Consider the following 24,222-nt stretch of genomic DNA (forward strand, 5'->3'; position numbering starts at 1 on the left):
CTTTCGAGATAAGCAGTTTGAAGCTATACTCAAAACTATAGGTGTGGGGTCAGACCATTCCTGCAGGTCTCAACTGCTGCAGAAAACCCATCACAGCTATGAATCCATTGATCCATCCGTCCATTGGGACTATACTCTGTGCAGAGCATTGGTGCTGCCGAATCAGTCTCCATAGCTATTGGATACAATCCTGGATGGGTCGCAACTCCGACACCGGATACTAGCAAGCTGGTACTCATTTTGCCGACTACGGAAGGATGACAGGCAGAGTCAACCCCACCTGGTATTAACTCAACAGCCGAATGGGATTTGAACTCAGGACCCTAGGATCCCAAGCCCACCACCCTAACCATTAAGCCAACACCAGGCATAGCTATGAATGTTGGGACGTTAACAGGAGAATGGATTGGATGCATCTTCCTCTTGTTAAATAAAGATGTATAAGGACCTTATTCAAAGGACGGGGCCTGGTGTAAAGCAATTTAAGTGTATATGCGATGATCTTCTCAGCGTCATTCTGATGGAGGAGTTTTTTCTGAACTTTTGCCATGTTAATGAACTAATGAAACACCTTATCCATCCATCCATCCATGGGGACCATACTCTGTGCAGAGCGTTGGTGCTGCCTAAGCAGTCTCCTTGGCTGTTGGGCACAATCCTGGACGGGTCGCCACTCCGACACAGAAATACCTTATACAGTACTATATAGTAAATTAATCTTCAACCTTGAAAATGTTGCATCACAGTTGCACATGCCACTCAAATTAAAATAATAAACAGTCAATACAAATACAAGGTGCGTTCAAATATGTGGATCTAATTTATTTCAACAAGCACATATGATTTACAAAAATTGACACGTACTTCACTTCTCAACATCAACCATTAGGAGGGCTATACATTGTTGGATCCAAGATGCGAAGGCCGGAGTGAAGCAAAGCTTTCTTCAGGATTATGTAGAGGCCGCTGATAAACATATGATGTTAATGCTGATCTGGAGGAGAGGTTATGACTCGGAATTCCGTTTTTCATTCTTGAAAATAAGCACAAGTTATTGGGCGTAAGGTCCAGTATATATGGTGAATGTGGAATTGATTGATTACGCTGCTCTTCGAAGAATTTTTGCACCTGAAGGTCCCAGTGTGGTGGGGCATTGTCACGATCGAAGCTAAATCCTGACTGTGCAAGTTCCGGACATTTCTGCAGGGCTGATAGAAACGTTTTCCAAAACTCCACAGGAACTGTGGTCAGTAACAGTCGTCTTCTTCTTCCGATGCGGCACAAAGCTGTGGATAGCATAATTTGCTGGAGAGCACAGCTATACAGGATAGCATCCTTTAATAGGTGCTGATGCAATGCCACCCCCTGTAGGTTAGAACAGGAATTGGGCATTGAGCTGGGGTGTGAGCCATTAATTTTTTTTAAATTTATACAGCGCCTTTTACCTATGGATACAAGGTACTGAAAGAAAGAGGGAGGTGGAGGGGGGAGGGGAGAGGGGAAATCAAAGAGCAAATGTAGGAGCTACCTGTGAGGAGCTCAATCCACAATACAGGTGAGAGAGGGACAACAAGAGCTTCCAGACAACCAGTACTCTGTAGATTATGATCCATAGCTTACCTATTCTTCACAAAGGACACCATGGTATTTATAACATCCACCAAATGTCAACAGATGGGACGCACAGTTTAACATCCGTCTGAGGGACGGCACACACACACACACACACACACACACACACACACACACACACACACACACACACACACACACACACACACACACACACACACACACACACACACACACACACACACACACACACACACACACCTTTACCTACATGTGAAGCATCAGAATGAAAGTTTATCGCTGGGCCGAGATTCAAACCCAAGTTATACAGCAGCAAGGGGAGTGTATACATGTCTAGGCGATCCTGCCAGCCCTTTTGGAACTCCACGGGTGAGAATGATATCATGATCATCCCAAAAGATGATCACCATTATCTACTCGGATGATGCTCATACGCAAGATAAATTTGGAGGAGGTGAGTCAGAATTCTGTCATTTTTTGTTTTTTTTTGATTGAAGAATGGCATCCAGGTTTCATCCACAGTCCCAATGGTGTTCACAAACGTCTCCCACTCACTGCATTCCTGGTCACCATGTTCTGACATGAATAATCGCATGCTGTTTGGTCATCTTAGCATTCACGGCACTCAGTGTGCAGAAATTTTGGACATTGTGAGATCAGTGTGAAAATTTGTATAAGCAGAACCATTTGATATACCCTGTGGCCATGGCGAATTGTTCCATCATCATTCAGGTCAGGTCAGGTCAGGTATGGGAGCATGTGCCAGAACAGCGCGTCGCTGCGTCCACTTTCCGCCGGTACTCCAGGGGCCTCCGTCTGGCCATCCCCCAGGCAGATGCCAGGCCCATCCCCATCTCCTTGAGATGATGGTCAACCTGCTGCAACCATGAGGCACGTGGTCGGCCCACTGGCCTCCTCCACTCATGAGACTCCCTCGCTGAGAGAATCTGGTGAGCAGGATCAGCGTCAGGAAAGCGAGCCACATGTCCATACAGCCGCAGCTGACGCTCACGGACTATGCAGGTAACAAATCTCATCCGAGTCTCTCCCAGCAACCGCTCGTTGGACACAAAATCCGACCAGCAATAGCCAAGGATTCTCCGAAGAGACCTGGTACCAAAGGAATTAAGTCTCCGTCTCAGATCCTTGGTCAAAGTCCAAGTCTCGCACCCATAGAGCAAGACTGGAAGTACCAAGGACCTGAAGACTCGGACTTTCGTCCTCCCGCACAGGTACCGGCAGCGCCACACCCCATGATCCAGTGAATCCATGACTCCCCAGGCCCGACCCAGACGTCTATTGACCTCCGGCTCACAACCTGCGGAGACATGAATATCACTGCCAAGGTAAGTGAATCTATCCACGACCTCAACATCCTCACCACAAACAGACACAGACAGGACAGCAGCATCCAAGATGTCACCGAAAGCCTGGATCTTTGTTTTGACCCAAGAAATCCGTAATCCCAACGGCTCCGACTCCTCATTCAGCACCTCGAGGGCCCCCAAGAGGATGTCTAAAGTCTCCGCAAAGATGACTGCATCATCTGCAAAATCAAGGTCCGAGATCTTGACATTGCCAAACGATGCACCGCAACTTGATCTCTCCGACATCCTCCCAAAAATCCAGTCCATACAAGTGCTGAAAAGTGTGGGGGCAAGTACACATCCCTGACGAACTCCAGTAACAACTGGAAATAAGTCAGAGGCGGTACCACCACACTTCACAGCACTCTCAGTACCAGAGTAGAGTTCAGACATCAGATCGATCAGTTTCGGTGGCACCCCACGAAGAACAAGAATCCTCCAGAGGACATCCCTATTCACTGAATCGAACGCTTTACAGAGATCAACATAGGCTGCAAGCAGCCCCTGCCGAAACTCTCGTCTGCGTTCAGTGAGGACACGAAGAGCAAGGATACGGTCAATCGTTGACCTCTTTGGTGTAAAGCCTGACTGCTCTGGACGCTGGTGCTCAAGCAGATGGTGGCGAACCCTATCAAGAATTATCCGAGCAAAGACCTTGCCCGGCACTGAGAGCAGCGTCACCCCTCGGTAGTTGTTGCAGTCTTGGCGATCACCCTTCCCTTTCCAGAGAGGGACAACAAGGCCCCTCTTCCAGTCAGTTGGGATGATGCCTGTGTTCCAGGCAGAGCACAAAACTGCATGCAACGACGCGAGTGCAGCATTTCCACCAGCCTTGAGAAGTTCAGCATGGATGCCACAGATCCCTGGAGCTTTGCCCCGTTTCAACTGGTTCACCGCAGCCCGTGTTTCCACAAGCGATGGTGGACCACAGTTGATTCGAGGGTCAGCAACAGGGATTGTAACACCCTTGACGTCCAACTCGACAGCTGGGGGATCAGCCTGGTACAACCGCTCAAAGTAACCGGCCCAGCGAGCCTTCACTTCAGACTCCTCTGTCAAGAGCCTACCACTCTCTGCTCGAACTGCAGTGCTCCGAGGGATGGGCTTGGATGAACGTAATGCGCGAATTCCCCTGTAAGCGGGACGAGAATCACCTGTCCACAGGTGATGCTCTACCTCCTCACAGATTCCTCGCACATAGGCCTCCTTGTCCACCCTCAGTGCACGTACAGTTTTACGCCTCAGCTCCCTGAACAGCTCAGCTCTGCCATTCAGCCTGGCCCTGCGACTCTGGTCAATGGTATCCAGTGTCCCTTGAGAGACAAAATTCTTCTTTGCCCTGCGGTGAACTCCAAGGCATCCACCGGCAACATCAAGGACGGTGGTCTTGAAGGTGCTCCACAACTCTTCAGGACCCCCAAAGCACCCAGACCCCCAAGTGTCCACTCAGCCTGTTCGCAAACTCCTCAGCTACTCTCTCATCCCTGAGCTTGGCAACATCCAGCCTAGGCTGGGATGGTACCATTCTCCAGGATTTAAGGTGCAGCTTTAGAGTTGCTACAACAAGCCTGTGGTCAGTATTGAGGAACTGAGCACTCCGGTAGACCCTGCAGTTCTGGATCATCCTCCAACGACCGTCAATGAGGACATGGTCAATCTCCTTTGCCACACCGCCAGCGTTGGAATACCAAGTCCAGCGATGAGCTTGCGGGCGCTGAAACCATGAACCAGCCACCCTAAGTCCATGACTTCTTGCAAAGTCAAGGAACTTAGTGCTATTCTGGTTCATAGTTCCTGACCCATGGGGACCAACACACACCTCATAACCATCCCTATCAGTTCCAGTCGATGCATTGAAATCCCCCAAGACTAGAAGTGTATCTCGTCTGGGGCACTGATCAACCACAGACTCGAGTGTGGCGTAGAATGCATCCTTCACGGTAAGATCACTCGCCTCAGTCGGAGCATAAATAGAGACCAGGGAAATGACACCTAAGGAGTGACGAATCCTTAATCTCATAATACGCTCGTTGACCGGTGTTACCTCAATTATCATTGGGGTCAGCTTATTGGACACAGCTACAGCAACTCCTTGGGTATGGTAACCATCAGAGCGACCAGACCAATAGTAGGTGTAACCACCCACCATTATCTCGCCGCAATCCGGTCTCCGAACCTCAGAGAGAGCTGCAATCCCGATGTCCAAACGCTTGAGCTCAGATGATAACAGAGACAGGTGATCATCCTCTCTTAGGGATAGGACATTCCAGGCACCCACCCGAAGGGACCGCCTCAGGTTAACCCAAGGAGACCGCCGTCTGGTGGACGACACCTCAGCACCACTCCGACACACTCTCCCGCAATCTGACCCAGGGATGTTTCCCCGTGGTTTCCCTCCTATCAAAGACTGGGGGTCCCGAAGGCTTTGCCCCAATCCCATCATCCGGTGAGCTGCCCTGCGAAGGGAAGCTGCACAGGAGGTACTCCCACGGAATGGGTTTTCAGATTTTTTTGCGTTTTTGCGTTTTGCGGAATGAAGCGTTTTCATCATTCTGTGATCTATAATCACCAATCCTTTCACAGGCTGAATGTTCAGTGGACTGCTTGTTTGGGGTCGTCTGGAATGAGCCTCAGTTTCGCTGCTTCCACATCCCTCTTCAAGCTTGCTCCTCCAACTCTGAACATATTTAACATTCATGGTGGACACCCTGAAACCATCGAGCAATGAATGTCCATACGAGTTTGCTGACTCAGACGCAAACAATTTGTGAACATGCTGCCCATGCAAGCTGAAAACAGGATTTTTCCAATGTACTGGGGCAGGATTCGAACCCAGTACACACTGTATGTACAACATTGCCAACGGCACACCACATGACGTATGCCACTGCAATGTGTCGAATAACGCGGGAAATGTTCAATTAACGACCTGTGCAATTGTCGCTCAGTTCACGTTCATGCATTCAGGAATTACGAATTAGGATACTTTTACATGTGAACGCACCTCATATCATTTTAATACATCAAAGCAAAGAGAGACGGGTAACCGGTTTAACTGTGTAGCCAAGCAGCACATGTAGTGGCACGTGCTGTTTCATTCGAGTACTTGCAACTATTTGGGGATAGGCCGCCATGCTTTCAGACAATAAACATTGTCAATGATAAAAATATGAGCCGCAAGAGCACCGAATGTGTGCTTCTGTAAATATTGACAGCAACAGTTACCATGATGGAACATTCCTCGGGTCAGGTGTACTGAGGGATCCGTCTTGTTCTTCATTTTGAACTGTAAGAGAATGAAAATTTTAAAAATCTGATCAGAGACAAATAAGTGATGAACAGTCATCTTATTATATTACTACTGTCCATAAAATTAAAGCTTTAAGTATAAAGTATATAAGGTACACGTTTCTGATTCTCATGTGCCATACTCTGTTACAGAGCATCGGTGCAGCTGAGGCAGTTTCTTGGCAATTGGTTATACTAGGTGGTTTGCCATTGCCTTCCCAGCAATAGTTAGGGCAGGAATTTGCCATTTGTTCATGGTGCTGGCGATATCTCGCCTACTCTTCACGAAGGACACCATGGGAGCTTTAATATCCACCAACTAATGCTGGCTGAAAGGACGTCCAGTTTAATGTCAATTGAACCAAGTGTGCATACCTCTAGGGCCTAGGCCACCCTGCCAGCCCACTATACATGTGAGGTATACTGTACTTAAAGAACGAGTTTACTGAAAGAAAACTGAGAAAAGGGCAAGGGGTGAAGAAGGAAAGGAGTGGAAAATAAAAGGAATGGTGGAAGTTCTCCAGGTGCTAAGATTTGATGAATCTTTCCAAACTTTATAGTCCCGAAGTAGTAGTACGACCAATTTTGCATAACAATCAATGTCTCGAAGCAAATTGAAAATGAAACTTGAAAGACTCTCACGTATTTATTTTTAAATGTTAAAAAAAACCTGGAAAATGAAGGATGTGAAAACACGAGCATTGCCTTCAGGCACGATACCGGGAGTGCTCCGCATTCTCTCCAGGGCTTACATTGCTCTGCTTGTAATGCGTGAACAATCTTGGCACTTCTGCTAGTAAACTTGGCTAATAAGTGTGAAATTTTTCTCAACAAGAGATCCTGGTTTTGCCACCAATGGTATTGCTCACACTTAGATTTATTTCTGTGACAGGGATAGACCCAGACCCTTGTCGTACAGAAGAAAGGGAGCATTCGTTAAAAAAAAAAAAACAGTTTCCATCCCACTGGAACATTCAAACTTTGGGAGATGGAGACACATACATCTGAACTTCCTCAGCAAATAATCAATCAATGTGAATAAATGTTGACCTTGGAGATCATACAATAATGTAGATGTGACAGTAATGTGAAAAAAAGTTTAAAATGGGGAGGAAGACAGACGCAGGAAATAGATATGTAGATTGGAGAAAACTGAATTTTTACCTCGGCCCTGACAATGCCGTTGTACAAGCTTCATCCCGTTAAATGAAGGTACTCATAATTTAGCAGGAGTGTCATTTTAGAATTTTCAGACAAATAAAGTACAAAATCTATATCTAATAGAGTGAATGTTTGTATGCATGTATGTATGTATCATTGTATGTATGTTTGTCTGCTTGACACACATTGGTTGGACAGCTGGCTTGACACCACCCACAAAAGTAACCTGAAAAAAAAATCATACGTCCACCATTTTGCTGTTACAGTAAGTCTAAGACATCTTCGGAAGTGTGATATTGACAATTGCCTTGCCCTCCCTATAAGTTTTCTGTTCCTTGAAAAACAACCGAAGTGACTGTAAAAAGGATAATCAAATATCAAAATGTTGGAGCTGATAGATGTCATGGGCCTTGTGAAGGTGACAGTACATATAGGCCCCAGGTTTCAGACTTTGGTGTCAGCCCATGGGTCACTGCAATTGGAACTACAACAGCACTCGGTAGAGCGCTTACCTCCGCCAGGCTGAAGAGGTTACATTTTGTATCCCACGGATAGGACGGATCTGCATCTGGACCTCAACCAACATCTAACCGGCTTGTTCTTGTCTAACCAACTCGTCCACCAAGTTTTGTTATAACTCTTCCACAACTTTTTGAAATATTTTGCAAGATATTGTTCTTGTCTCCATCTCTCAATGGTAAAGAATCACATGGAAAATTAAAAAATTCTCGGATTCGGTTCTTCACCAAAATCGAAGCAATTCTTCCTTGTCACACACACGACCTGTCCACAAAGTTTCGTCTGAATCCGTCCAAAACTTTTTGAGATACCCTGTTCACAGACGGACAGTCAGAGGTGAAAACATATAACTTCGGCCCACTTTCGGTGGTGGAGGTAATTATCCGAGCGATATAACCATAATGTATTATATATGCATGCTTTTTCTTCATGTACATAACATGGGATATTTTTCTTTTCAGGGGTGATCGAGGTAGCAGTCTGTTGCCTATACACCGCCCAAATAATGGGACGTGTCTAAACAACATATTGCACGCTTAGAATAAGATCGCCCGTTGGGCATGTACTCTGTTGGTAATAATACAAACAAAGTAAAGGCAATGCTAAACAAGCATGTGATTATGAACAAAATCATGTCAAAGAACCTTGAAAATGTGAGAATTTACAACGCGAATAAAAGCAGATATGAAAAAGACGATGGGTGCAAATCCAATGGGAATCCCAGTACGTAAAAGGTAAAATCTCCATCGGACAACACTTTGAAGAAACACACTCAAACGTGGAAAGTGCACATCATTTGTGTGGATTTGCAAACAACATCACAAATTCTATCACTAGTGTGTATTCAACAGGTATATTTCATCCAATTGATTTTCGTGATTGGAAAGGTGGAATTTGCTTCTTTGCGACATCATCGATGCTGTGGATTAGACCACCCACGGCCCCTATGGGTTTGATCACACATCACACCAATGGGTTTGATCACGCACGACACAAATGGGTTTGACCACGCACGACCCAAATGGATTTGACCATGCACGACCCAAATGGATTTGACCATATGTGATACCAATGAGTTTAGCAGGAACATCTTAACTGCGCGTGGTTTGTGCAAACGTATATTTCAAGTTTTTTACATTATTTTATCACTTTATAGCTGGTGGGAGAGCATAGGGAGATGCACACTCACCTTTGACCTGTCTAATCGAGGTTTGAATCTCAAACCTGCTATAAACTGCCACGCTGGTTTCAAACATACAGAACGAGGCATCAATATGTGTGCCGTCCATCTGTGGACGTTAAGCCGAAAGGTCCATCTGCGAGCAACGGTCATTTGTGGGTGTCAAAAAACCCACGTGGTGTTTGTCACAAAGAGTGGGTGAGTTATCACCAGCACCTTGAACAGATTACAAATTCTTGCCAACATGAAATTGGCAAAAGTGGTGAGTATACCATTATCCCACAACATGTGGTGAGGCAGGTCGGTTTCAGTGGATTGAAACCAGCTGATGATGATGATGATCACCACATTGTGATTTTCCTGTTGTTTTTATATCATTTTTTTTTCCCGACATTCTTTGTGAGAGACCAGTCATGTAACATATATATATATATATATATATATATATATATATATATATATATATATATATATATATATATATATTTGTTGTTGTTTTTTATCAGAAGTGCAAAAAGCTGACAGAATCAACATTATAAATACGTGTTTGGCTAAATTAGATTCGAAAGTAGAAACTGCTGACAAAGAAATTGTGCAAAAAGAGGATAATGTGGAGGTAATTTGTTTGATTCTCAAAAATTTTGTAAAATGGAGTAACAGACAAGTTGTCGAAAGACCGACCAGAAGGATAACTTTCTTGAGGCAATTGGTGAGACAAAGAAGCTCATGACTTTATGTATGGATGAGCAAAGTGATGTTCCAATTATGGAAAGAGTTGCGTAGGTGGGAGAAGTAGAAAGGGTTGTGAAACCTGTGGAAAAGCTTTCACAGGCAAAGTTGCTGGTGTAAATACTCAGATGCGAATGTGGCGACGGACTTATTGATTAGGAATGGCGATAAGAACAGAGGGAATTGAAATTCTGTATGTGAAGCTGTGACCCCCAATATTCCGGAGAACCAATGTGAGGTGGTGGTGACTCACTCATTGGTTAGAAATTGTGATGATGTGGATGAACATGTGTGAATGGAAATGCAGTCACAATTGGAGTAGCTGTGGGCATTTGAGCAATGGGATTGGTGCATGGATGAAAGTGTAATGGAGAAGCATTGCCTTGGAAAATAATAAGCTTAAATTAAGAATAATGATTAAGATTTTGCAAATATACACATCAAAAAATAATTGTGCTTGGGGTTGTCTGGATGTGAACATTTTTAATATAAGATGGAGGCTCAAGGAGGAGAAATATAATCCATGCATGCAAGTTCACCATGTGGGTTCACTGGATAGCATCGAGGTTTTCGCTCGCTGTTGAGCTGTCTAGTCTGGGTTAGAATCTGGACTCAGCTATAAACCTTCACCCTGAAGTTTCGCATGCAGGGCGAGTCATTGATATGGTGCACCGTTTGTCAGAAGGACGTTTAGCTGGAGGACCCGCTTGCCAGCACTGGTCGTTGGTGGACATCGAAAACTCCAAGGTATCTTTCACGAAGGGTAGGCCCCAGCACCCGAAACAAATTACAAATTTCTGCCATTTTCAGTCGAACGTCAAGACTGCACAACCGATTCATGAAAGGCTTGGACCCCAAAATAGACAGACATTCTTCAGCCGACCCCACAAGAAGGTCGAAATAATTGGGGCTGTTAAAAGTAGTAGGAGTAGTAGTAGTAGTAGTAGTAGTAGTTGGGGCCCTCGACATTCTCGTGTTCCTAACGATCTCTTACTCATTCGAGCGACATAAAGATATTGTTGGTTCAACGTTTATTACAATCAAAGCCAATCAAACCATGACAATAGTACATTTCATTAATTAAATGGCGGGATCTTCTTCTTCCTTTTTCGGATGCAGCACAAGGCAGGGGGTAGCATCATGGGCTGAGGGTGTGGCAGTGCCGTTGATGCAGTGACCTCTGCAGGTTAGGGCAGGAATTCGAAATTTGTTCATGGTGATGGCGATAACTCACCTACTCTTCTCGGAGGACACGGTGGGATATTGAAGTCCACCAACTATTGCCGGAAGACAGGATACCCAGTTTAACGTCCATCCGAGGGACGGCACACACATTGATGAATCACTCTACCTGTGAAACACTGGGATGACAGTTTTCGCTGGGTCGACATTGGAACCCGGGCTGGACACATTAGAGGTGAGTGTGGATACCTCTCGGCCATCCTGCCAACCTGGCAATATTGTAGGGTAGTCTAAATGGGGTGTCTGTGTGTCTCTGTTGCTGCTTAAGTGTCTGTGTGCAAGCAATGCCAATGCCAATGCCAATATTTTCCAATGGGAAGTTAATGTAATGATATAAAAGAATGAGCAAGGGTAATTGGAAAAACAGACAAAATATTAAACAAAATACGCCTTTAGAGTCATAACCGCAAGTGCTGCAGAGCACAGAAGCTAAAGTAAATATAAAGGTCATTGCTAGGGGCACCATGTGACATTTTAAAGACCTTTTTAATTGACATGTTTAACTCGTAGTAGACAGAAACACCACCGACCTGCCTGCGGTGAAAGAGTGAGAGGCCGAAAGACTCAGTCTCACCGCGGGAGATACATCCATCCATCCAATGGGACCATACTCTGTGCAGAGCGTGAGTGCTGCCAAAGCAGTCTCCTGGGCTATTGGGCACAATCCTGGACGGGTCACCACTTGGACACAGGACACCAGCAAGCTGGCACTCATTTTGCCGACCTCGGAAGCATGACAGGCAGAGTCAACCCCAACTGGTATTAATTCCACAGCCAAGTGGGAGATACCAATGATCCTAAATGCCTTGGTTTCCACAGCGTGAAGCCGAGAAAGGTGGGAAACAGGAGCACCAGCCCAGAGGGGAGAGCAGTACTCCATCAGGCTGCAGACGAAAGCTTTGTATGTTGTCAGGAGCTCAGGTGGGCCGACGAAGGACTTTGCACGACAGAGGATTCCCAGTCAGCAACTGGCTTTGGAGGCTAGGTTTGAAATATGGCTTTCCCAGGAAAGATCAGGGCAGATAGTGAGACCCAGAAGCTTGAATGACAGGACTTCTTCCAGAGGATTGTTGAGAAAGTAGATGGGGGGGGGGGGAGGGGGCTTCCAGATGGTCCTATCGGAGAGACATAGTGAGAGTGTGAGATTTGTCTGGATTGAAAGACATGTTCCACATGTTGGACCAGTTTGTGATTTTATCCATATCTAGAGAGTGAAGAAGCTGCTGCTTGCTGGTCTGAGGGATGACAGATGGAGAGGCAGAGGGCAGAGGGATGGCAGAGGGTGGAGTCATCAGCAAAGAGATAAAGATGATTTTCCAGAGTCGGATAGATCATTGATGAAAACCAAAAAAGGAACAGGGCCCAGAACACTGCCTTGAGGAACTCCAGCCTGGACAGGAAGAGGGGATGAAAGAACTCCATTTAGGGCCACATGTTGGCTGTGACAGGAGAGGAAGTCTGCGAGCCATGAGTGGAGATTGCCTTTGATACCATAGGAAGAGAGTTTGGTGAGCAGGGCAGGGTGCAGATTGTATCGAAAGCACACGATATGTCGAGGGAGATGGCTCTGATTTAATTTGCAAAAAACTGAAGAGGTACTTCTGGCCATCTACGGCATATTGAAATCGGAAATGTGGTTGCAAGAGTATGTTGATTAAAAAAAACAAAAAAACAATGCTAAACGTGTTGTCAGCCAAATAAAATGTCCACTGGTCACCCTAATGCTATAAACATGTAATAAAAACATGTTTTAAATATGCAAAAGGATGTAGGGATGTTACTCCAAAAAGTATGTAAACAAGGTAGGGATGGATACAAGAAATGATCATGTGAAACCAACCCTATATCATTCTTTGAATCATGGTTATTCCTCGAAAAGGCACTAACTATCTTTTCTAGGGACAATAATTATTCAAATAAAGATGTTTTTATACCTGGATTATACCTGGATCCACATCACTGTCTCCCTAGAAGGGTTCCGGTCGATGCGGTGGGCTAACGGGTCACAGGGACCCCTTTAATAGCCCAGAAAGAACTGAAGCTGGTTCTTAAGTGCATTCAAACTGGTGGACTCAACTGTGGTAAACTATTCCAGTTATTTACTACTCTTTGGGTTTTGCACATGTTGTTTCTGTAGTTCAAGGCCATGGCCTCTGGCTGCCAAAAATATGTTATCTGAAGGAAATTTTTTCATAACCTTTCATGACCTTAAAAACTTCAATCAAATCTGCCCTCCCACCTTGAACTTCAATTGTCATCAGGTTGCACCTTTTTAGTCTGTCGCTGTCGCTCAGCTGTTTGAGTTCATCAATCATCCTTGTCGTTCTGTGCTGCACATATTCTATGATTTTGACATCTTTCCTGAGGTGTGGCCGCCAAGCTTGGACGCAGTAATCTCACTGAGGATGTACTAGAACTAGACTCGTGCAGAGCTGAATAATGGTGCTCCTTTCTTCGAAAGTAATATTTCCGTGGATTCAACACAACATCCTGTTAGCCTTGTTTGCTGCCAATACACATTGATAGTTGGCGTGAAGATTGTTTTCTATCCACACACCAAGATATTTCTCTCTCTGGGTTTCTTTTAGTTTCCTGCCTTTCATGATGTACTTTTCTTTGCTGTTATTTCGACCAAAATGCATGATGCCATATTTATCCACACTGAACTCCATCTGCCCCATTGTTCAGCCCATTGTGTAAGCTTGTCAATATCATCTTGGATGCGTTTTTTTCACTTTATTGGTTCGTTATTGTGAGCTGCCCTGAACTGTGGATTCACATGATCATATCTTGTGACCATCGTTACCTTGTTTGCATAAGTGTTGGAGGAACATCTCCACATCCTTTTTCAATTTAAAAAAAAAAAAGTTTTTATTACTTGCTTGTTTACTTTTTTTGAGAAATATATACAGATGTTCGACTTATGATTTACAAATGTTGTAGTACAAACTTTATCGACGTACTCGCATTGTAATGGTACTGTACATACCTTATAGAAATATGTGTGGGTTGTTGCTGTCACAGATGTCATAATATTATTCTGCCGTTAACCACACCCATATAGGTCTGATCGGCCCGAGGGCAAATGTGTCTGGCTGCCCCCATCAGGTTTATTTACAGTCATAGTCCCGCCAACCCCTTTGATCCCTTCCTATTCCTTTACAAAGCAATACAGAGTTGCATACTTTTTGTGTAATCCTTTGAAACTAAAAATTACAATAGTAAAGGATGTTGCACAAAGTAAAACTATGTCAGGTGGTACCAGTCATTACCATTGAGAGAGGCAGCCCAGAAGTACGCCATCTGAAGATTATTATTATTATTATTAGTATTATTATTATTATTATGATGATGATGATGAACGAGAAGAAGATTTGCTGGTTTTGACCGATCTCAGTTTTTTTGCTTTTTTTTTTTTTTTGCTTTTGGAGTAATGAAAAGTGATCCCTGCCGAGACAATCAGCTGAACAGACCAGATGGCCTCTCAGAGACTTTTTAAAGAAGATACTCCAACTTTAGTTTTGTAAATAGTGGGTGGGACTGACATTTTTTTGCACGCCATCCTCTGATAAATAAAATAAAAGTCGATGCTAAAATTCTCATCGATTTGTTATTGACTCATTTTATACCTATGTGACGGCCATTGAGAGAATTATTTGGTATGTAATCAATCTTAAATACTACATAGATATATTGAACAAACTTTTGGCAATCCTCGTCAAACTGCAGCTTACGCAAATCAGAAATCGTCGGTGGCAGTCAAAACTAGAAATCTGCGATCACAAAGCAATCACCAAGGGTAAGCCTCCCCCAGCTTACCCCTGGTGTTCACCCATGACTTACCCTTGGCCTGCGATCCAATGATGGCCATTTTTTTTTTTTGGACCACCATATGACCTTGAACTTAACATTTAGGGATAGAGTGTAAATAAAGAAAATGGCTGCATAAAACTCAACATCATGAAAATCAGAGGAAAATTATTCAAGTTGTGATCAAAAAGGTGTTTTCTGTTAATCAGGTCACAACTCGATAAAAGTAGGTCAAAGACACAAAACAAATATCGGATGCACAACTTCAATGCACGTCCACTCTTATGATACAAGAACATCTTGGAAGGCCAAGTGGTCTTTGAGATTCCACATTGGCAAAATTGAGTGATGTCAATAAAAACACTTTTTTAAAAATCAGACTGCCATTTGACCTTGACCTTTAACCCGGAGGGGTATAATGTAAAGTCGGCATAAATGTGCCTTTGCTCTAGGTTATCAATGAGGAAAAGTTTGTTCCGAATGGACAAACTTCAGTTGAGAAACTTTATTCCGAAAGTCCCAGCCGGCTCAGAGATACAGCTTGGAAATTGATCCAGCTGGGAAATTGGGAGTTTAGGAAGAAGAAGAAGAAGAAGAAGAAGAAGAAGAAGTATGAAGAAGAAGAAGAAGAAGAAGTATGAAGAAGAAGAACAAGAAAATTTTAAAAACCAACCAAAAACCTAAATGGTGGTTTAGTACTCCTAAGAAACTGGTCTAAGGAACTCTAAGGGACCATCAAAAATCAGGGTTATAGAAACAAACCCTACAACAGGTATAAGCCTTCCCCTATGCTATATGGGGAGGTTAAATAAAATACATCCATTCTGTCTAGCAAACAAAAAGTGATGAAGAAGAAGTGCATACTTTCATTTCAATATCTACAATTACCTTAAAGTTTTTAAAGAAATTAATTTCAAGTTTTTGAACATGATGTGGAAGACCTCTGCAATAACCCAATGGGTTTACCGACAAGAAAAGGTGCGTTCAGCATTGATAACAAACTAGGGTACACTATATTCACAGAATTAGCATCAAAATAGGCTTCACACGTATCATCTCAGAAAGATGCAAATGAAAAGATGTGTGTGAGCAGTGGTTGAAAGAGGGCTGAGATGTATTCATATTAGGCCGTTGGGACTCACAATTTCTAGGAAGTACGCAGAGCGAGATGTATACCCCACGCATCGTAATCAGCTCTACCAGCTGCTTGTGATTTACTTGATCGACACACTTTCCGTTTATGGAGAGTATACGATCTCCGAGGTGCAGGTCTCCACAGCACGCCGCTGGGCTACCTTCGACGAGTCGGTCTATCCAATAAACCTGCTGGACTGGGAACGGAGGACAGAGCGAGATAATGGAGACAATGTTAATGAACAACTGCCTGTCGAGTCGTTTGTGCTTCAAGATGTTTCTCACGTTGAATTCACATGGCAAATAATGGTATCCCTTGGCTAAAGGTGATCCACTCTATGATCAGCACATATCATTCTCTATAAGCAGGCCTTGCTGAACGAGGACCATCCATAGTTCGTAAACGCGACATTGTCGTGAAAAATTCATATTTCCTGTTTCTAATTACCATTTTAAGAGAATTCCAGGAATACTTCAGGTATGACAGAATTTATACGAGAATGATTCATTAAATTTATTAAATAAACCATTTGACTGAAAGACAAATAAATTCAAAACTCGCCGTTCCCGATTTGTGACACGTACTATTCAATCATCGGAGATTATAAATGCGAGATAAAACATCACCAATCATTTAGATTTCAAAAATAATTTCACAACATATTACCAATACTTCATTCGGTCATTCAGTACATAACAGGGATGGGTACAGAATTAGTCTAAATCGTTCCCAAGTTTGTAAAAACTGGAACCTTAAACATAGTAAGGGGTAGAACTCGAATTACATGGTGTCGGAAGAGGTGATTATCAGGGGATGGAAGGGGTTTTTTTTTTTTGGGAGGGGGGGGGATTGTTAACTTGCCAGGAGGCACTCACAGGAAAGGAGGTGGGGCGGGGTGGTTTTTTCCCCACCTTCCCCAACAGGAATATCTTATTCCGTCTTACTCAAAAATAAATAAATAAAGACTTTGCTGTACCTTCATTTTCATCTGTTTTCCGCTGAGAAGAAACCAATATAAAACCAAAACCCTCATCTTCTTCCCGAGTCAATTGCACAGTGTGGGGTACAACCACAGAGAGAGGAAAGTTCTGAGGCTCTTTGTCACTTGGGCAAGGACTAGGAGAACAAACACTATGATGTGGAGAATGTACTTGAGGAGTGGAAGAAGCAATGTGGCGATTTGCAGAGATAATGTGAGGATCGAAAGAAGCATTTGGATGTTTTGGAGAAGGTGTCCGAGCATTGGAAAACGTGGCACGGCGAACTGTGGAGGAAAAGCGGTATTCTGGAGGGGGAGAGTTGGGAGAGATGAAGCGAACCACAGAAGATGTGAGATGAGGTGAGGACGAGGCCGAATTATTTTCACTGCTACTTTGACCAATCATTGGTGTTTCCAGGCTCTGCTGGGATGTTGTCAAGCTGCCGAAGTCCTCTGAAAAGACATGCAGATGAGACGGATAAAATGAAAATGGAAAAAAAAAAAATCTTAAAAGAGAAACAAAGAAAAAATAACAAAATGAAACAAAGCAAACAGGATGATTTAATAACAATAAAAAAATATAAACATTTGGTTTCCTGGTAAATATGATTATTGATTATATATGAAACTAGCAGGGACTCACAGAACATCCGTGCAATGTATAATGTGACTTGAAGTTCTCAATTGTCCCTCACCAACCTCCTCACAAACCCAAGCTTCTCAACCTCCCCCTCCCCCTCCCAACCCCGAGGCATCAATCCCCACTCCCACCCCACCACAAGTCCTCAACATATTGTTACAGTTGTGGGAGTGCAGGGAGGTGTCAGTAGCTTGCAAAGAATTCATGACGATTCATGATGTTTAAGGTGCATTTTGTAAGAAATGCCGGGTCAGTTCTATCAGAAATTAGAACTTCTTGTTGTTATTTTTTCCTTTATATTCCCCTTTGCCAAAAGTTCCTCCTGCTATCCACTCCCTTGACTCCTCACGGCATTTTCACTGATGGTAGTGTGCACAACCATGACTGCGGAAAGGATTCAACCCTTTTCTTTCCGGCTGCTGAAGGGAAAATAAATGGTGATAAAGAAGAGGAAGAAGAAGAAGAACGCGACTCTTTGGTCCCTGGCAAACTATCCCTGCTTGATGGCGTGAGCGGCCTCAGCATGTGTTGTATGTTGTGTGAGGGACTCAACTTCTGTGAACTCTTTATGGAGGAGGTGTGCATTGCATGAAAGACTCGACCACACCATGAAGCCAAATTGAGGAAAAAGAGAGGAAGAAGAATGAGAGGAAGGGGAAGAAAGAGAAGAATGAAAGGAAGAAGAAGGGGGAGAGGAAGAAGAAGAAGAAGAAGGGAAAAAGAAGAGGAAAAAGAGAGGAAACAGAAGAAGAAGAAGAAGAAGAAGAAGAAGAAGGGAAAAAGAAGAGGAAAAAGAGAGGAAACAGAAGAAGAAGAAGAAGAAGAAGAAGAGAAGAAGAAGGGAAAAAGAAGAGGAAAAAGAAGAAGAAAAAGAAGAGGAAAAAGAAGAGGAAAAAGAAGAGGAAAAAGAAGAGGAAAAAGAAGAGGAAAAGAAGAGGAAAAAGAAGAGGAAAAAGAAGAGGAAAAAGAAGAGGAAAAAGAAGAGGAAAAAGAAGAGGAAAAAGAAGAGGAAAAAGAAGAGGAAAAAGAAGAGGAAAAAGAAGAGGAAAAAGAAGAGGAAAAAGAAGAGGAAAAAGAAGAGGAAAAAGAAGAGGAAAAGAAGAGGAAAAAGAAGAGGAAAAAGAAGAGGAAAAAGAAGAGGAAAAAGAAGAGGAAAAAGAAGAGGAAAAAGAAGAGGAAAAGAAGAGGAAAAAGAAGAGGAAAAAGAAGAGGAAAAAGAAGAGGAAAAAGAAGAGGAAAAAGAAGAGGAAAAAGAAGAGGAAAAAGAAGAGGAAAAAGAAGAGGAAAAAGAAGAGGAAAAGAAGAGGAAAAAGAAGAGGAAAAAGAAGAGGAAAAAGAAGAGGAAAAAGAAGAGGAAAAAGAAGAGGAAAAAGAAGAGGAAAAAGAAGAGGAAAAACAAGAGGAAAAAGAAGAGGAAAAAGAAGAGGAAAAAGAAGAGGAAAAAGAAGAGGAAAAAGAGAGGAAAAAGAGAGGAAAAAGAGAGGAAAAAGAGAGGAAAAAGAGAGGAAAAAGAGAGGAAAAAGAGAGGAAAAAGAGAGGAAAAAGAGAGGAAAAAGAGAGGAAAAAGAGAGGAAAAAGAGAGGAAAAAGAGAGGAAAAAGAGAGGAAAAAGAGAGGAAAAAGAGAGGAAAAAGAGAGGAAAAAGAGAGGAAAAAGAGAGGAAAAGAGAGGAAAAAGAGAGGAAAAAGAGAGGAAAAAGAGAGGAAAAAGAGAGGAAAAAGAGAGGAAAAAGAGAGGAAAAAGAGAGGAAAAAGAAGAAGAAGAAGAAGAAGAAGAAGAAGAAGAAGAAGAAGAAGAAGAAGAAGAAGAAGAAGAAGAAGAAGAAGAAGAAGAAGAAGAAGAAGAAGAAGAAGAAGAAGAAGAAGAAGAAGAAGAAGAAGAAGAAGAAGAAGAAGAAGAAGAAGAAGAAGAAGAAGAAGAAGAAGAAGAAGAAGAAGAAGAAGAAGAAGACTTATTCTTGACTGTGGAAAACTATCCTTGCTTTGTGGTGTGAGTGGCCTCAACGTGCTGTTGTGTGAGGGACTTGACCTTTGTGAACCCTATGAAGAAATGCTGTGTGCATGAAGGAGGTGAAGGAAAGGAAAAGTTCATCTTCTGAGGAAGAAAGACATTGCAGACCGTGATGAATTGGCCCTTTCTCTTTTTTCCCGCCCAGTGCCGCACACACCGGAGTGAATTAAACCATCCTTCAAACAGGCCTGAAACCCATTCCCTTCCTTATCTCCCGTTTTATTTGAATTCCATGCAAAAAAATTTTTTTGCATTGCTTGCCTTTCTTTACCCTGGGTTAGATAGAAGGTCCATGTGTGTGACGCTGTGTCGGTCTTTCATATCGGTTGTGTGGCCTGTGTTGCACTTAATTAATTAAGTGCATCATTATTAATTAATTGAATCCATCGTCGTACCGATATGATTTACTGATTGTATCGTTTTGCCTTCTGTGTACCCCATTCCTCGATGTAAGTAAATTGATTGTATTACATTGTGATTGACTTTGTGACATTGTTCCATGGGGCTGTGTTGTAAAAACTCCATTTAGAATGGTAAACGCGTGATGTTTACTTACACATTTTGGAAACAGTGGTCAAGTCGCAAACCCCCTGAGTTGCTAGTGTGGCAATCTAGAACTCTACTCCTTGCGTTCAACCTCAAGTTCAAGCTTCCAAAAACCGCTCGGTCAGCTTGTGGGACTCGGCTCGGTGGGCTGGGACTAGGACCCAGGGTCGCTGATGTCACTGGTTCACCCTGCAACACTCGTAGTCAGGAGTGCCATTTGGTACCCTGGTTTGAATCTCGTCACCCGTAATAATATAAAATGGATGTGCACGCAGCTGGATGCGGCTATTGTGTTGATGTACTAACCTCAACCATCCTCCCCCCCCCTCCCCCAACCATCTCTCCCCACAAAGGTAAATCCAGAAGTTTTTGCTTTTGGTCTGGCCTAACACCCCCATCACCCCCACCCCCTCTCCCCTCTTAAAAGGACAAGAAAAAAGAATAGATCGTGATTAAAAATAATTGAGAAAGCGTCCCAAAATAAAAAGCCTGTCCACATCCGCTTTATACTCAAACTAAACTTTACACAAACAACAGCTAAAGAAAATTATATTATCATTTAGCTTTCTTCATATCTTATTATAATGGAGCAAATGTGTGTGTGTGTGTATTTGTGACCAAAATGTCTTTTTCCTCAAATTTTCTTAAACAAATTCCACCATGTTGTGTATATATATATATATATATACTTATGATAGGGTGCTTATGATAGAAAGCTTATGATAGGGTGCCAAGAGAGGAGTTGTGGCATTGTATGAGGAAGTCGGGAGTGGTGGAGAAGTATGTGAGGATCGTGCAGGATATGTATGAGGACAGTGTGACAGCGGTGAGGTGTGCGGTAGGAATGACGGACCGGTTTAAGGTTAAAGTGGGATTGCACCAAGGATCGACTCTGAGCCCTTTCCTGTTTGCAATGGTGATGGACAGGTTGACGGACGAGATCAGACTGGAGTCTCCATGGACCATGATGTTCGCGGATGACATCATGATCTGTAGGGAGAGTAGGGAGCAGGCTGAATCGAGCCTTGAGAGGTGGAGGTACGCACTGGAGAGAAGGGGAATGTTAGTCAGTAGGAGTAAGACGGAGTACATGTGCGTAAATGAGAGGGAGGGTGGTGGTATGGTGCAGTTGCAAGGAGTTGAGGTGGGGAAGGTGGATTGGTTTAAATACTTGGGATCAACTGTCCAAAGTAACGGAGAGTGTGGGAGAGAAGTGAAAAAGAGAGTGCAGGCAGGATGGAGTGGGTGGAGAAGAGTTGCAGGAGTGATTTGTGACAGAAGGGTAGCTGCAAAAGTGAAGGGGAAAGTATACAAGACGGTAGTGAGACCAGCTATGTTGTATGGTTTGGAGGCGGTGGCGCTAACAAAAAGACAGGAAGCAGAGCTGGAGGTGGCAGAGTTAAAGATGCTGCGATTCTCGTTGGGAGTGACGAGGATGGATAGGATAAGAAATGAGTGTATTAGAGGGACAGCGCAGGTAGGACGGTTTGGAGACAAAGTGAGAGAGGCGAGATTGAGATGGTTTGGACATGTGCACAGGAGGGAAACGGAGTATATCGGGAGAAGGATGTTGAAGATGGAGCCGCCAGGCAGGAGGAGAAGAGGAAGGCCAAAGAAGAGGTTCATGGATGCGGTGAGGGCGGACATGTGGGTGGTTGGAGTGTCAATGGAAGATGTGGAGGATAGAGCAAAATGGAGACAGTTGGTCCGCTGTGGCGACCCCTAGCGGGAGCAAGCCGAAAGAGGAAGAAGATATATATATATATATATATATATATATATATATATATATATATATATATATATATATATATATATATATATATATACATATATATGGAAAACTAACCTAAAGAAACACATTCGTGACTTACCTGTATTCATCAGCACTAATTTTTTTTGTTACTTTGACTTGAATAATCGATATTGAGATCGTATATATATATATATATATATATATATATATATATATATATATATATATATATATATATATATATACGATGTAAAAACTGGCCAAAAATCCAAGGGGAGCGGTGTATTGGGGGCATGTCAACTCTGTCAGGCTGGCACAGTTAAAATTTCCATTACAGTTTTTGATAAATTTGTGTTGACCTTCCCTTCTGGCTCTAACTGATAATTTAAAGTAAATATCAATTTGTGCTGAATTCCTTTTTATTTATAAGTGTTGAGTTCTGACTTCTGATTTACAGTATATATTCAGTCATAGGACAAAATATATTTGGCCGACTTCCCCCACCATCCCCTCAGCACCATCCACCCCATCCCCACTCCACCATTCCAACATAATCCCCACTAACCCACACCCACCGTTCACCCCCTTCCCTCACTTCTGGAGAAAACGGGCATCGTCAAAGATGCCTATGCCTCTGCAATGATGTGTGGTGAGGCATGTGAAGTGCGCCAATCTACACTGGTTGTCATAATAAAGGTTTGTTAAAATTTGATGACAAAAGCTGAAATGGTAAAAAGGTTATGGCATGGACAGACACACTAAAGTTCGAATGTTAAAAAAGAAAGAAACAAGGAAACAAAAAAAAAAACCAACAAATACCCGGCCGTCTCACATTGCATAGTGGTGACCAGGCTAATAAGGGCTATTTGTACTTACTCTGACTTTGTCCTTTTTGACCCAATTAATAATTCGTTTTCACCATATTCTCATAATAAAGATTTGTTGAAAATTTGATGGCAAAAGCTCAAATGGTTAAGCAAGTTATGGCCCAGACAGACAGACAGACAAACAAACAGAGACGATTGCAAAACCCTGTCTCCCGCTGTGCATGGGCATGGCTAGCAAGGTAAAATCACTCACCAGACTGAATCTCCCTGCGTTGCACTGTAATCCTGACCGAACCAGCAGAAGCAGCTTCCTGCATGCTGTTGAGGACTGCCTCATGCCGCCATTGTTGTACGTTCTTACCATTCACCATTATGAGTTCGTCACCAGGCTGTAGACGCCCATCCTGCTCAGCCGCTCCACCTTTCACTAGTGATCCAAGCATCACCTAAAATACACCATAAGGAATGTTTAACATGATGCAGAAATGGACCTTTGTGGACTTAAAAGACCAGGAGCGTGCATCTTGCCGAGTCAAAGTAGTTTCTGTGGATGAAACATCACAGCTGAGCCTTTATCCCTCGGACAAAAAAAATCCTCAAACACTCATCTAACAGCAGTACATCACACCCAAACGTGGACGACTTAACAGTACTGCTCACTGACCGGCTCTCCCTCTTCATCGCCACCCAGTAGGTGAAGGCCAAAACTCTTCTGTTGTGCTTGCAACTCCACTTCGTGGTATTGGGGATCGGAACTGGCCGTGTGTGCTGTAACACAGCAAACAATCATACCATGCAAAAACCCCAATATACACAATTGTACTGGGTGTTTAACAGTCTCGAATCATAAGGATGTTTATTTTAATAATTGCTCAAATAGCGAGCCACTGACGTGCATACACAAATCAATTCTTGGTATGTAGGTTTCTTTGAACATTCATTAACATTGACTCTGATTTTAACACACACTCGTTTCTGATTTCATCCTTTAGATCTTCAACAGTCCATGGTCTCACGGTATAAGCCACTGATTTCAGGTGTCCCCAAAGAAAAAGAAAAGTCATGTGGCATTAAATCTGGACTAGTTGGGCCCGTTCTATCAGTCCACGCCGTCCTTTCCACCTCAAACGCATCGTCTCAAAAAAAAAAATGAAGATTGTTCAAAGAAACCTACATATAAGAAAAATAAATAAAAATAAAGGAAAGAAAGGAACAGTTCCGGTGGCATAATGGTTGGACATCTACTCTGAGTCTGGGAGGTCAGTGGTTGGAATCCTGACCGAGTCATACCAAAGACTTTAAAAGCAGTACATGCTGATTCCTTGCTTGACACAGCATTGAAAAAAGGATACAGCATGGACAAACAACCATAGGTTTGTAATAATAACTCAGGCTCAGATGGGCCTTCTGGCCTCTTTCTCCTGTGTGGAAGTTCCTTGGA

The 24,222-nt window shown here is 43.2% G+C and overlaps 1 protein-coding gene across 3 annotated transcripts in view; it reads right to left on the reverse strand.

Moving 5' to 3' along the window:
* The window catches only part of LOC147013809 (membrane-associated guanylate kinase, WW and PDZ domain-containing protein 1-like), a 79,709-nt gene that overhangs the window by 11,559 nt on the left and 43,928 nt on the right, over positions 1 to 24,222 (reverse strand). For all 3 annotated transcript variants that reach the window (XM_085851051.1, XM_085851052.1, XM_085851050.1), the window contains exons 11-15: positions 23,446 to 23,549; positions 23,035 to 23,227; positions 17,001 to 17,456; positions 16,032 to 16,220; positions 6,186 to 6,246 (exon numbers count right to left, since the gene is read on the reverse strand). In XM_085851051.1, coding sequence (XP_085707177.1) covers positions 6,186 to 6,246; positions 16,032 to 16,220; positions 17,001 to 17,456; positions 23,035 to 23,227; positions 23,446 to 23,549 — 1,003 coding nt within the window. The remainder of the gene's footprint in view (positions 1 to 6,185; positions 6,247 to 16,031; positions 16,221 to 17,000; positions 17,457 to 23,034; positions 23,228 to 23,445; positions 23,550 to 24,222) is intronic.

The sequence above is a fragment of the Eptatretus burgeri genome, chromosome 13, assembly GCF_056783735.1.
Source record: "Eptatretus burgeri isolate ZD-2024b chromosome 13, Ebu_testis_v1, whole genome shotgun sequence".
Taxonomy (NCBI): Eukaryota; Metazoa; Chordata; class Myxini; order Myxiniformes; family Myxinidae; genus Eptatretus; species Eptatretus burgeri.